This window comes from Aspergillus viridinutans (assembly GCF_018404265.1).
Source record: "Aspergillus viridinutans IFM 47045 DNA, scaffold_8, whole genome shotgun sequence".
Classification (NCBI taxonomy): Eukaryota; Fungi; Ascomycota; class Eurotiomycetes; order Eurotiales; family Aspergillaceae; genus Aspergillus; species Aspergillus viridinutans.
The window spans coordinates 1,773,856-1,787,897 of NW_025091224.1; the positions used below are offsets into that span (position 1 = coordinate 1,773,856).

A 14,042-nucleotide genomic window follows, 5' to 3' on the forward strand; every position below is an offset into this window, starting at 1 on the left:
TCATTCGCGGATTCCAGAACAACTGGTTATCCTGCCTCGCAAGTTAATCTTGATTTGCTTGAGACGTCAGTTCACCTCTTATAACTACCCATACATTACGGTAGACTCTCAATCAGCCAGCCCTCACTATCAAACGGCGGATACTTGGAGAAACAAACTGTCTCAATATTGGGTAGTCAAATTAAAAATTAATGAGCCTTATCCTAACAGATTAACACTATCACTTTTGCGTGATTCACCTATACTAGAATCGTGGGACTATCAGCGCAATCAATCAAAGCACACATTCCATATGAATTCAAAGCGACGAGTCCAGACTTCAAGGCCTTCAAGTACAGCAGTACGGCGAGGACAAGTCAATCCTGAAACACCAATAATTAAGCTGTCATCTGAGCAGCCGGTTGGCCATTATCTGCTGGCGCATCGGCAGGAGCACGGCCAGCCTCGGGATGGGGAGGTTTCTCGGCATGTGTGCGCGTTCCCACTGGTCCCTCCCTTCCACTAAAGTAGAAATTGAAGATCTCAAAGCACATGGCACAGAGAGTCCAGAAGCTGCACACTTGAGTTAGCACGCTTGACTGCACTCCACACATCAGCTATCAACTTACAAAGCCAGGAAGGAGAAGGCTTCGGCAGTTCTCTTGCGGGTGCAGATGCTTGAGACACCCAGAGCGAACCATCGACAGCTCTGCCCCGAAACGTGCTGGGCAAGGAAGATGAATGCTGCAAGCCATCTGTTCATTACGCATTAGTACTCACGTCTCAAGAAACAGGGGGAGCATGTAAGCGTACAAGTAGGAAAAGACAATGTCCAAGGGCAGCATATATCCGCGGTTACGTTTCATAGTTGACACTACCAACGCAGGAATGTAAAACGCTGTTGTTAGCACAGCCTGCCAGAGTCAGAAACCCTATTTCTTATCACCTAAGCACGATAGACGTACAATCACCAGCGGATAGATCACTCGGTAGCCATGATTCTTGGTCACGGCCCAAGCAGTGACGCCCATGACGATGACAGCACTCAGCCATGCGAACAGACGGGCGACGAAGAGAAACGGGCGGAGCGCATCTCTTGAAGTCCAGGCCATATTGGACGTTGTTGGTGCGTGCGGTCAGCTCGGTATTAATAGAATATGGGAGGTCTGCAGCTTGTGTGCATATTTACATCCATCACTTCCAGAGCTCCTTTTTAACTATTTTGGCTGTCCTGGGGTGTGGCTCGAGGCCCGAATGTCATGAAATCATCGACCGGGATGGCTGAGAACCATTGGCCGAACCACGGTTATGCGACAGCAGCTGGAGTCTAGCATCACATGTGTCACACGATCAGCATATCATGATCAAATTGATAATCGATGATGTCTGGTCCTGGATTCATTGATTACATCAAGTATTATTCAGTGGCATACTACGTATTGTGTAGCGCCCCGGATGTGGTACCTTTTTTGCTGGTGCTCCTACCCGAGAGACGGAGAAACTGAGAGTGATGCTGAATGGACGGATTAGGAATATTCAATGGTTTAGTATATTAATACTCATGCTGTACATAGTCTCTGCAGATTTGTAGATCTGTAGATGATCCATATCGCCGGCACGACCACACCAAATGAGCAGGAATACCACGGCAATTGCGTACACGGCCGGCGTTTTAAGTCCAGTCACGGACAACATTCACTTCGTCTCCCACTTCCATGTGCAATATTCTGATGTACAAAGGTAAAATCCACAAAATTGAACTGATACTAGCCTTCTCCAGAAGAGTCACAAAAAATGAAAATTAAAAAATGGTCACTACGAGGGTCGAACTCGCGACCTTGGCGTTATTAGCACCACGCTCTAACCAACTGAGCTAAGCGACCAGTTGTTGGAAGAAGCTGGCTTATTGTCGTTGACAAAGCAAACAGGTGCCACATTTTGTGTTTTGGTATTTGTCTACTACGTACGGACGAGATGATCATGCTCAAATAAAGACTCATCTGGCTCAGCCCTTGGTGTTTCTTTTAAGATGATGTCTCCTGCACTGGCCCTATTTATCTCATTTAGTAGCGGTTGACTGTGGGTTGTTGGTGCCTGCGCGACGTCACGGAAGGTACAATATATTTAGTTCGAAACATCCCTCGTGGTATCACCAACCACTATCGACTTTCTCCTATCAAAGGGGATGTCAAAAATAATGGGAGATCTTAAGGAAAGCCATAGGCAGACTGTTCGTTGTATAGGGACTTCGACCATTCTATCCACGAAAATGAGGTGGCTGAAGTACACCTTCCAAAAGCTAGATGCACACACACCTCTGTAGTCTGTACATTCGATTTCCTAATTGCTCGGCTGGTATCAGTTGCCAAGCTGGAATACCTTGCCTGCATCAAAAGACTTTCGAGGAAACATCAGATAGCCCTTCTGATTGGCCAAAACGACCTTGTCTCTCTCATCCGTGAATTGACAGTTATAATGAGTATGACCGAAAGCCCAAGCTTTGACGGCCGTGGACGTCCAGCATTCCTCCGAGGACAGATCTGTCATGAAAGCTGAGGTCACATCGCTATGTTTGTGCCTGCGACTCATACAGCGCGAATCCATGGATGGGCAGTGATGAGTGAAAATGAAGATCTGTCTTTGTGGCTCCTCCTTTGCAATCTTGGATACCTCGGCATTTAGCCATTTGACGTCCGACTCATGAGCGAGGTTATGGTCCTCCACGGTCCAGCGAAGGATATCTTTGAAATCAACCGCTCGGGACTCGACGGAAAACTCCTGCTCCGGAGTGACATGAGAGAAGAGGGTACATCCAAGCACAGTATGCGTATCCGAGATGTCGTAGCGAGTCTGGTCTAGAAAGACGAAGCGTCCAACTCTGGAGGAAGAGAGCCGCGCCTGTTCCATCTTTGCCTCAAAGGCTCGTATCTTCTTCTTCGCCGTTTGGAGTGACATATGGTATGGTTCATGATTGCCAAAAACGAAGAAGACGATCAGATACCGCTGGGTCTGATGTTCGAGGAACTTGAATAATTGCTCGTTCTCTACATGGCCAATATCCCCGAGGAGTGCAAGATACGAAGCTCTGTTCTGGAATTGGAAATCCTCATACGAGGAATGGGTTTCGAGATGAAGATCAGACATGATCTGGAATGACACGGGAGCCATGTTAGTGCCCTTGCAAGCTCATGTAATCAGTGCACATTTGATGTGCTGAGCGGGAGTGAAAGTTGAGTTGCTTCAGTGGTCCAAACGCCATGCCCACGTCATCCAGCAAAGCAGCATATTGTAACCATGGATGGTTTTGCGGATCTCAACCCAGGTTCTTGACACACGTGTGGCATTCCCCAGCAGTAAACCGATGCATATATCACTTCCGATTGAGGATACGGATGACTCCCCTGTACTACGAGAGGAAGTTGAGGAATAGCGACTTTCTGTTGGATCACGTGGCGGGACTCTTTCTTAGTAAGCTCCGTGATTTCGTGTGTTGACACTTGACAGTTGACCTGTGAGACGGCGCAAGAACAACTGACGCTTTTTGATGCATCGCGATCCTACGTCTCGGATCTGAGGAATTTCTCGTCCAGTTTGATGAGCTTTAATGACCTCTATACTCCCTTTACTTGAATCCTATTTACTTGGACCCCAAGCCATGTTTGTATTGCAAGCATGGCATCACTCTTAAACGCCTGGAGAAGCGCCCTTCGTCGCAAGTCCTCAATCTCATCCCCAAAGCCATCCCCCAACGTTTCATATACTACTCTACCGTTAGAAACCCCTATAGAGGAAGAGACTTTACCTCACTATAAACCTGAACATTATTTCCCGGTCCATATCGGGGATGTATACGAGACCAGGTACCAGATCACGGGCAAGCTTGGCTATGGAGCATACTCGACCAGTTGGCTATGCCGGGATCTTCAGTAGGTGTCTTCTCCACGCGCAACTCAGGAAGCTTTGCGTTAAATATTCTCAGGGGCGACAAATATCGAGTACTGAAGGTGTCCACGTCACTACCAACATTTCCTACTGCAAGCGATCGCGAGCTAAAGATTTATGAGCACCTTTCGAAAGTCAATCCTAAGCATCAAGGCCACTCGCTGATTCGCGAGCTGTATGATTCATTTGATCTTCAAGGGCCGTTCGGCAAACACCGCTGCCTGGTGATGCAGCCAATGCATATGACGCTTCTTGAAATGATGAGCCTGAATCCGCGACCTTTTGATATTCCTCTGCTCAAAATGACCGTTAAACGTCTTCTGTTGGCCCTTGACTTCTTGCATACTGAGGCTGAGATAGTCCACACTGGTACGCGGCCTTTCATTGATATAGCTGGGGAGCCCAATACTAAGTATAAATAGATTTGAAGACCGACAATCTAATGCTCACTCTGGAGGACAACACCATGCTAGCGGATTTTGCGAAAGCGGAGGCTGAGGATCCTAGTCCTCAGAAAAAGATTGACGAATCTCGTACCATATACAAGAGTCGAAGATTCCGCCGACCTACCGGAGGCAAAGGTTATGGCCTTCCTATCCTATGCGACTTTGGCGAGGCGCGAATTGGCAAGAGACAGGAATCCGGCCCGTTCGTTCAACCGCACATCTATAGAGCACCGGAGATTATATTTGAAATGCCGTGGGGCAGTGCTGTCGACATCTGGAACCTGGCTGGTTTGGTGAGTACGGCGCTCGTGCATCCGCCTCATGGTTGTACATCACTGATCACTCAGTAGATTTGGGACCTCTTTGAAGGCGAGCATCTTTTCGGGGATATATTTGACATCAAGGGGGGCCACGACCCGTTCAAGCATCTAGCGCTGATGGTCGCCTTGATTGGGCCACCACCGAGTGAATTTGTCAAACGTAGTGAGACAACAGAGAAGTGTTTTGACCCTAGCGGTAAGCGCCGTGCCTTGGAATCAGAAGTATTGTTGGCTTGACTACAGACCTGCTGCTAATGCACATATAGGCGCATGGATTGCATATGAAGATGCAGCCTTACCATTGGTTTCTCTGGAGAGTCTGGAGAAGCGACTTTCTGGACAAGAGAAAGAACTGTATCTCCAGTTCATGAGGTCAATGCTCAAGTGGCTGCCAGAGGAACGCTGGACGGCGCGGCAGCTGCTTGAGCATCCATGGCTGCTCGAGTGATCTTGTAATATCGTTGTACCACTCTTTTTAGCGCCGGCGCTAAAATCTATAACGACAAATCATATTCCCCGACATGATGCAGGAATCGCTTCGGCGCTCTGATTAGCTCGTCTGGTACTGACATGTTGGAGGACGTGAACTCTGGACGCGCATCCGTCGGCTCAGCACCAAGGATTCCTCAGGACTGTAGTTGTAGTATTTAAGTACAGAGTTGTCCCGCCCTTTCTCTGGCTTGTATTGCAAGTCACATAATCACATTCGCTCCAAACTATTGTGTGCAAGGACTATACATTGCCGACTTGTCTTGCAATATTTCGTTGAACACTTCTACAATGTCTACTGTCATCCGCCGCTTAATCTCGTATGTCGGCAAAGTAAGGCCGAGCGATTTCAAAGACCCGACACACATGACTCTTGTCGACAAGTACTGCCATGAGCAGGAGATACGAGTGAGCCACTGCCTGGTATTGTCCGCCAAGCCAATCTAACGGACATTTGACAGGATCCCCGTATCAAGCACGCCGACATCCAAGGTACAGAACTCCACAAATCGCATAAGGACCCGACCGACCCAAAGAAGGTTATTTCAATCCAGTTCCTCGATCAAGAGAAAGAGAGGGTAGGAACGGGACATCGATGGGACCTCCAAGTTTCGTTACAAGAAAAAACCTCCTGCTGAGTCCCCCTCTGCTGGATTTGAGTAGGTCTGAACACATCTCGGAATTACTTAGAGAGGGAAGTCAGTACTATACGGGGCAGTTCTTGCGTCTTTGGGATCTAGGGTAGTGGCACTATGCTCAGCCCTGTTTCACTTATTCTGTGATCAACATACCGTAGTCTACCTACCTAATCTACCAAGGTATCAGTTTCACTGCTAATCTGCCTGCAACATATCTATTCTAAGGTGTGCTCTGTACCTATAACCTTGATTGGGTTGACCAGGGTGATAATATCTCTAAAGTGATCACATTTGCCGCGCGGTTGGGGAGTGTGACATGTGACCTTTATGTTTTTCTTTTCTGTCTTGGTCATAATCCTTTGGTCGTTGATCCTCCATGCCGTGTGGATATACAGCAGCACAGTCGCTACTCGTCTTCATGATAAGAGCACAGTCAGTAAGGCATGTGGCCAAGCGAATGTTTTCCCTTCGCGTCAAACCAGTGCCAATCCCTCCGGCTCAATCCGCCTCCCAAATTCCGCAGCACGAACTTGTTGATGAAGAAGCCTGCCCGGCTTACAACACCAAATACTTCTATACAGCTAAACCCAGAGAGATGATAGTCAGTACTGTGGCGACGTACCAACCGAGCTGCTCTACTGGTTCAACCGGCTGAGGTCCACCGCGATTTGAGTCACCACGGTATACGGTTTGTCGAAGCAAGCATCCCAACGCGTCTCGCCTGAAGCCCAGAATTTTTCCAAGACGGCTTTTGCCGTCAGCGGGACATATGAGCCAATGTGGCGACTCATCTCCGGCAGGTGTTCTCGAACAAAAGCTCTCATCCCTGCGACGCCATTCACAGCTTGCACCCCGAGCACGACCAATTGCCAGAGTGTGAATCTTTTTATCCTTGGGGATGACAGGGCCTCTCTGAGCAGCTTCTGCAGAAGCTGTCCATGGGTGGTACAACTGGCTCTCAGTAAGGGAGTCAGACGCAGAACCGACAGGCTCTGCAGAGACAGGATGCCGTATAATGACACGGCGGCCTGGTACGATTTTCCTACAATCCACCAGTCCTCTTTTGATAACGGCTTGGAATCGGCCCATTGCTCAGGGGAGAAAATATCGATACGGCTGAGGACTGTGTACGCCTCTTGGGCGAGGTCCTCCAGTCGTGCAAGATCTTGTTTCCAGGCTCGCACACGAAGATGATTGATCCTAATAATCTCGGCGAACAGGGGCTTGGGACACATCTGGAAGTCAAAGACTCCATTGCCGAACTCCTCTAGTATGAAGTCAGTTTCCTCAAGGCGTAAAGTAGTTGTTGCCAAGTGCGAAGCGGGCGATGAAGTGTTCCCAATAACTGCAACACTATCTGGCAGTCAGCTGTATGCTACTCCAAAACAAACAGTTTGTGCACAGTAACGTACAACACAAAGCAATGGAGCAGTGGCGCTAAGCTGGCCAACCTGGCCAGTGAACGGATGCCGCCGCGCAGCATGATTAGTTTCTGGAGACCCTCAATGTGGCATTGCCAATGGGGAGAGGTACCTTGCTGAGCCTAGCGAGGCAAAACATGGTTCAGTATCGGTGGATGGCTCTCATACTAAAACTCGACTCACATCAATGAGTAGAAGCGTGATGATTCCGGCAAGGACGGCATCGCCGGTACGCTTTTGTCCTTCATTAATATCGCTCCTGAGAGATTGAATGACAAGTCCCCGGTACCGGTAAAAGGTGACCGCCAGCGAATTAGACTCAAGGTCATTGATGGGGAGCAAGTCGGGGTATATACAGGCGTTAACTGTCCGGGGGTTAGTCTTTTTTTCTAATTATGGTGCTACATAAGGCTTTTACTTGCAGTAATCGGCTGCCTGGGCCAAAACCGGGGCGTCAGTAATGGGCTTGAAATGGGGAATGACGGAGAGCTCTGCCGTGGCCTTTGCCAGGTTCTCTTTCCGATTGCTCGCCTGCTTTCGATTTCGAGATTTTACCCTTCCAGGAGCAAGCCACTTTAACCTGATAGGTTCTGTATCATTATATCCGGGACAGACGATCCCCGAGGTAGAGCACCGCTTACACTGGGGCCGGGTGAAGTCACAAACTAGAGACCGTCGGAGACATTCCCAACAATGGCGCTTCTGATCCTCCATTGTCTATGCGCCTGAGACGGATATGTCGGCAACACGTCGGTGGACATTGGTGATCCAGAAGAACTCAGAACTCTCAGCCCCCTTTTGCGATATGAGTGGTTCTTCTATGTCTTCGAGGCATTGCTCATGCTCATCAACTCTTTCCTATGGAATGTGTTCAATCCGGGTCGCTATCTGCCCAGACACCACAAGGGTTATTTGGCGGCGGATGGCACGACCGAAGAGGAGGAAGTCCCCAATGATCAACATGTTCTGGTTAAAGTTGCGTATGCGGCTGTCAATGGGCTGACATTTGGCCTGTTTCACCTCGCTGTCTCTCAGAAGGACGAAGAGAGGCATCCGCTAACAGAGCGGAATAAGTAGATATCTGCCATGAGTCGTCAGGTTTGAACACCGGCTGGAATACTGCAAGCAACTTTCTGGAAACATCAGTAGCTATCTAGATCTGACACAGAGAGACTACGGGGTGAACCTTGTCGATGACTGTATACATGGATGGGGTGCTTATTTTAGGGTTTAGAAGCCGAGATGCTGGAATGAAAGATAGAGAAGTAAAGGGATGGATTAGAGAAAGTACGAATCGTCTACTTAATCATATATCAAACTACCCGAATGACTACTTTCTGCTATTATTATCAATATGCTGCCAACTGCTGTGGTTTTCTGACTCGGTCTTCTGCCACTAGGGGTTCATGAAACGTCCGGCAAATCCACCACCGGAAATGCTTTAATAGTGGGGTTCACTCCGTGACACTGGCTATTGAAATTGATTAATATTGACTCAGTAGTACGCAGCCATAATCCTCAACTAATCGGGGACAACGATTAAAGTCGAGGGACTCGTATCATCATTCATTCCCTCTTTCTCCCTGGCTATTATACAAGCCACCAGACGCAATTATCTCCTTCATATTTTCGGTAAAAAATAGTAGACTCATAATAACATTGATAATATTAATTCCGGCAGATCATATATGATTACCACTACGAACGGAATATTCTTGGATCAAATGGACAGTAGGTAGTGGTAAGAACTAATGCTTCGGCCGCCGAGCATGGGCATGTCCTTGGAGCCAACGTGTTTCATCAAGAAAGCCTCTTTTCTCTACTCAGTACTAATTCTGAAAAGGGGAATGATTAGAGGATCGAGTGGATCCATCAAAAAAGATATCCATTAACTCCTAGCTGATAAAAGTAGCCTTAGTCTGGGTTACTGCTCGTCTCATCGGTCCTAGATTGTAAGGTTGTAACCAGCCTTGAGACCGTCTCTTCTTCAAGTTTCTTCCCTCTTGGTTGTCAGAAGATCATCATTTTAGCCTGTCGGTAAAAGTATCGCCATGTCGGGCCTGATTCCGTGAAGATTGTTGACTGCCGAAGTTGGGGTAATTCTGCAGCAGAGGAGAACCAACCGCTAGGCTTTTAGCCGCTGGGACAATCTGGGGAAAGCATGACTGCCGAGAAGCAAAGATCATTCAAGCAAAGCTTACTTCCCAGGCTGGAGTGATCATTCAGCTAGGCTATTCGAAAATATGTAAATTTAGCCGAAAAAAAACATATAAGGAGGAACCGTCTCCCGCCTGGGAAACCACTTCGAGAATCATCAGCTTCATCCATTAGAGCCCTGCAAGCAATTCTCAAAATGATCTCCTTTTCCTCGCTTAGCTTTGGTCTCGCCGCTATCGCCGGCGCATATGCTCTTCCGGGTGACACGTCCGTCAACCTGGCGGAACGCCAGACCATCACGTCCAGCCAGACAGGCACTAACAACGGATACTACTATTCCTTCTGGACCAACGGCGCCGGGACAGTGCAATACACCAACGGCGCCGGTGGTGAATATAGCGTGACCTGGGCGAACCAAAACGGTGGTGACTTTACCTGCGGAAGGGCTGGAATCCTGGAAGTGCCCAGTATGTAACGCCAGAGATCTATAAAAAGACACGAAAGTGCTAAATTTCCCCACTAGGGACATTACCTTCTCTGGCACCTTTAGTACCTCCGGAGACGCCTACCTCTCCGTGTATGGATGGACTACCAGCCCCCTGGTCGAATACTACATTATTGAGAACTATGGCAGCTACAATCCTGGCTCGAGCATGACGCACAAGGGCACCGTCACCAGCGATGGATCCACCTACGACATCTACGAGCACCAACAGGTCAACCAGCCTTCGATCTCCGGCACGGCCACCTTCAACCAGTACTGGTCCATCCGCCAAAACAAGCGGTCCAGTGGTACGGTCACCACCGCGAATCACTTCAACGCCTGGGATAGCCTGGGGATGAACCTGGGTACCCACAACTATCAGATTGTCTCCACTGAGGGATACGAGAGCAGCGGTACCTCGACCATCACCGTCTCGTCTGGCGGTTCCTCTTCCGGCGGAAGCAGCAGCAGCTCCTCCACTACTTCATCGGGCAGCTCTTCTACTGGTGGCTCCGGCAGTGTAAGTATTCTTCCATTGGCTGTGGCGTTACGTCTATCTGACCATGAATAGTGCTCTGCTTTGTACGGCCAGTGCGGTGGAATCGGCTGGTCTGGCCCTACTTGCTGCTCTTCGGGCACTTGCAAGGTCTCGAACTCGTACTACTCCCAGTGCTTGTAGCATCTCCTTGCAGGGTATTATGCAGATTATGGGCATATCTGAACGGGTCCCAGAGTCCGATATGGTTCGACTAGGGGAGGTCCTGTCGTTCCCGCCGTCTCTACTATAGTCAAATAGCGATATGAATTAACAGTCTGACTTTTACTTTGAGCTCCTAGGATCTATTTGTACCTTATCAGTAAAGATAGTCTCAATACTGGAATGACCGTATCATCCGTCCTTTTCCACGTTGGTCGGGCTCCTTTGAGTATTATACACTCGCATTATGATTACCTTCACACAAGACAGTAAGATAAAATAAACAAGACGAGTTGCTGTACATGCATCCTTCTCTTCACATCCGCTTATTATATGCGTCCCCATTCTGCTATCAGCCAGCTCCGGATGCGGAAAGATCAAGCAACCCGTCAGGATGCGCCTAAGCGCTCTCATCGCCAACAATAGAAGTGACCAAGCTGCCGATCGGCAACAGAATCATGAAAACGGGGAGTAATTGGCCAAAATCCCAGGATGATGTGAGGCCGTTCTGAAGCAGACTGTAAATCAGAGCACCTAAGCTGAAAGCCCACAACAGTGCCAGCCAGACACCGGCCAATCGCCACGGAAAAATCACCTCCGCAATCAAGGATAGTATCCTTCTTGTCAGTTTGGAATCTGTCTCCACATACTTTTCGATGAAAGATACTGCTGTTTTGAACAGACAACGCTTCGCTATTACGTACGGGTTATACCGATGCCATATAGACCCCGAAGCACCGCTGTGCGACAAAGGCTTCACCAGAGCTAACCATTCTCCGATAAAGACGATATCCTGGGTCGAGGGGGAGACACGGCTGACGATCGTTCTGACCTCCATTGCCTGCTCGGAAAGAAAGACCGGTAGATATGTGAGCAGGTATATCCACATAATGCCAATGGCCTCGATCACAGTCGCTGCATGCCAGAACCTGCTGGCCACGGAGGGCAATTTCTGCGAATCCTTTGGTTTATTAGGCGATAGAATGCTAACCGCAACGACCAGCCACAAGCCGTAAATGATATACATGATCACTACACGGACCGTAGCAAGCTTTCGATGGCGCTGGAAGTAGGGGCGGAGGGAGAGCAGCGTGGCTGCATGCGTGAAGCTGGAGTAGCAGACCACATCGGTCACAGTCCATAGATTGTTGGCACCGTGACGGACGGACGATCCCCAGTACTGAGCATAGCCGCACACGAGCAGCAAGAGGCCGGTTATCAGTTGTTGGTCACTCAACTGAAGCACAAAAGCAGTCAAGACACGTATCCAAAATTCGTTTGAATGCCTAAGTCTTCTGTGTTTTCTGCACTGCTGTTGGTGGGTCGTGGACGCTGTAGGGTATGGACCACGTCTTCGGAGGTAAAGAACGGCATACGAGGCGATAAAGGTCAATATCCCGGTCAATATGAAGCCGCTGATTACCTGGGTCCAGTTAGTACATATCTTATTAAAAATGATTGTGAAACGCACGCCTGCTCCGGCAATATTGGGGTCTGGTTGATATGGGTTCACTCCTGTACAGTCACTCGTGGACTCCATTAGACCAGATACTTGACAAATAAATGCTATAAAGTGGCAGTAAACACTCTGGAAACTAAAAAGTAGTCCATGTTCAATCGAAAAGTAGTCATGTTCGATGCTGATTTGCAATGTATTCTGGGAGATAGAAGGTCTACACTTGAAGTTGTTTATGGGAGACAAGTACGTCGTGATTTATGCAAAGATATTCTCCCCTCAAGGCAGGTTGTGGTGCCTACTGATGTTTTATTATCAACCAGGCGGTGCTGGACAAATATCAAATCGCAACGCGACTTCTGACCTCGTGGTAAAGAAAGGCAAATCATCTTTTGCTGGGTAAGTGCCCGGATATTTGCCCGGGCGTATCTAGGGTATGCACAGCCCCGCCTCTCATAGCACGGCAACTGGCAACTGGCAACTGGCAACTACAAGCGCAGGCCGGTGATTGATCAAGATAAATAGTATCATCTCGGAAGATATCCCCGATTGTTAACCTTAGAAATGATGCTTAAGTAATCTCCTAGAGCTTTTCAATATCAGCGTGAGCAGTGACATTAGAACGAAGAGTTGCAACACCAAAATGTCCATGAAGGTCCTTTTGCGACTTGACTCGACATAGCACTTGATTCAGGGCTACTAAGCTAATAACATAGTGATCGCGCTTTCAAGCCGGGACTTCATTCTAAGCCAGAGCCTTGGCCGCCACTTGCTCCGGAGTCTCCTCTGCAATTCCCAATAAATCCGCGTCTGATTCCTCTCGGGACCGAGCAAGAAGACACCGAGATTGGCCCTCGTCGAACAATTGTGCCACCACCAAGTCTAGAATCCAACCGCTAACACGCTCCTGGAATTTCCGTTTCCCGTTCTCCATGAGTGTTCGTGTGGACGCTCGTTGTACCTCCCACTGTTTCCCCGTCACAGATTGAAACGCTTCCAACAGCTCGTTCTGGCAGGTTATGATGGACTGCGCCTTGACGAAGCGGTTGGCTGTCTCGTCCGGATGCTGCAAGACGCCGACCACCGACAGTCCGATGCCCTCGAGCGTGGTTCCGGTGAACCGTTCGGTGCCAGAGTCATAGATGATGGCCGAGCAGCGCGCTACATCGAAGCCCATCGGGGGGAAGCGTTTCAACGCCTTGAGAGCTGATTAGTCTTGAGGCGAAAGTATGAGATGAATGGCTATCACTCACCCAGTCAATTGGATTGCCAGTGCTGATTCCCGTGTATGTAAAACTGGGATTGCTGTCTGCCTTGGCCTTTGCATGATCCCATCCCGCACGACGTTGCGCATGGATGGCGTCGAACTCGGGGAACGACTTGGGATTGTCACCCCAGCCAAAGTCGTCCAAGATGAAGCGCTTCACGCCCGCAGCCTCGGCGGCGTCGATCATGGTGACTTGCGCCCCGATACCGTTGGGACCCACCACGCAGACGGCTGCATCCTGTCCCGCTAGGGCTGATGTGAGGTTCTCCAGGGTGTAAGTCGTTTTGATAACTGGAATGTCGGAAGGGAACGTCGCCTTCGATTCGGTCCGGCTGATGATCGTCACTGTGAAGCCCGCACGCTGTAGGGCTGCTGTAATAGGGGTGCCAAAGTTGCCAGAGGCCGGTAGGGATGTCAGCAGGGGTGTTTCTCATCATATTGAACGCTTAATAGTCGGTCTTACACCGAAAATAGCGACTTTTTGGATAACAGCCATGATCCACAAATGTGTTCTTGTTTCTGATTCGACTATTGCTGGCTCATATTGATGCTCAAGGTCAAATCAAACCCTGGTGGCCTTTTATAGACAAAGACACGGAGGACAGAGGTCCATCAATTCGCAGGCAACAATCTGACATCAGCACACTCCGTCTTAGCGCTGACCCCGCAGCTAGATGTACCAGTAACTAATATCTTAGTAGTCTAGTGGCATTAGACAAACTTGGAGGATAATGTTGTCTCTTGCG

At 49.0% G+C, this 14,042-nt stretch overlaps 7 protein-coding genes and 1 non-coding gene across 8 annotated transcripts; 2 read left to right on the forward strand and 6 right to left on the reverse strand.

Moving 5' to 3' along the window:
• Positions 1-377: 377 nt before the first annotated feature.
• Positions 378-1,091, reverse strand: Aspvir_009603 (MARVEL domain-containing protein; the record flags this gene model as incomplete). The annotated part of the gene is made up of 4 exons (XM_043272742.1): positions 378-552; positions 609-734; positions 793-893; positions 945-1,091. 4 exons carry the CDS (start codon positions 1,089-1,091, stop codon positions 378-380), a joined length of 549 nt encoding a protein of 182 aa, XP_043128677.1.
• A 697-nt stretch (positions 1,092-1,788) lies between these two features.
• Positions 1,789-1,862, reverse strand: Aspvir_009604. The gene has a single exon. It is a non-coding gene; the product is annotated as a tRNA-Ile (tRNA).
• Positions 1,863-2,337: 475 nt separating this feature from the next.
• On the reverse strand, positions 2,338-3,147 carry Aspvir_009605 (uncharacterized protein; the record flags this gene model as incomplete). The annotated part of the gene is made up of 1 exon (XM_043272743.1): positions 2,338-3,147. The coding sequence occupies one exon, from the start codon at positions 3,145-3,147 to the stop codon at positions 2,338-2,340; it is 810 nt and encodes a 269-aa protein (XP_043128678.1).
• Positions 3,148-3,651: 504 nt separating this feature from the next.
• Aspvir_009606 (putative protein kinase) lies at positions 3,652-5,135 on the forward strand (the record flags this gene model as incomplete). The annotated part of the gene is made up of 5 exons (XM_043272744.1): positions 3,652-3,905; positions 3,959-4,290; positions 4,344-4,660; positions 4,718-4,883; positions 4,954-5,135. The coding sequence occupies 5 exons, from the start codon at positions 3,652-3,654 to the stop codon at positions 5,133-5,135; spliced, it is 1,251 nt and encodes a 416-aa protein (XP_043128679.1).
• Positions 5,136-6,449: 1,314 nt separating this feature from the next.
• Aspvir_009607 (uncharacterized protein) lies at positions 6,450-7,949 on the reverse strand (the record flags this gene model as incomplete). Its single annotated transcript, XM_043272745.1, has 4 exons — positions 6,450-7,167; positions 7,227-7,357; positions 7,419-7,600; positions 7,877-7,949. The coding sequence occupies 4 exons, from the start codon at positions 7,947-7,949 to the stop codon at positions 6,450-6,452; spliced, it is 1,104 nt and encodes a 367-aa protein (XP_043128680.1).
• Positions 7,950-9,588: 1,639 nt separating this feature from the next.
• On the forward strand, positions 9,589-10,555 carry Aspvir_009608 (uncharacterized protein; the record flags this gene model as incomplete). The annotated part of the gene is made up of 3 exons (XM_043272746.1): positions 9,589-9,863; positions 9,916-10,396; positions 10,448-10,555. The coding sequence occupies 3 exons, from the start codon at positions 9,589-9,591 to the stop codon at positions 10,553-10,555; spliced, it is 864 nt and encodes a 287-aa protein (XP_043128681.1).
• Positions 10,556-10,973: 418 nt separating this feature from the next.
• On the reverse strand, positions 10,974-12,113 carry Aspvir_009609 (uncharacterized protein; the record flags this gene model as incomplete). Its single annotated transcript, XM_043272747.1, has 2 exons — positions 10,974-11,996; positions 12,045-12,113. The coding sequence occupies 2 exons, from the start codon at positions 12,111-12,113 to the stop codon at positions 10,974-10,976; spliced, it is 1,092 nt and encodes a 363-aa protein (XP_043128682.1).
• Positions 12,114-12,774: 661 nt separating this feature from the next.
• Positions 12,775-13,792, reverse strand: Aspvir_009610 (aromatic alcohol reductase; the record flags this gene model as incomplete). The annotated part of the gene is given in 3 exon segments (XM_043272748.1): positions 12,775-13,227; positions 13,283-13,725; positions 13,741-13,792. The coding sequence occupies 3 exon segments, from the start codon at positions 13,790-13,792 to the stop codon at positions 12,775-12,777; spliced, it is 948 nt and encodes a 315-aa protein (XP_043128683.1).
• Positions 13,793-14,042: the final 250 nt, after the last annotated feature.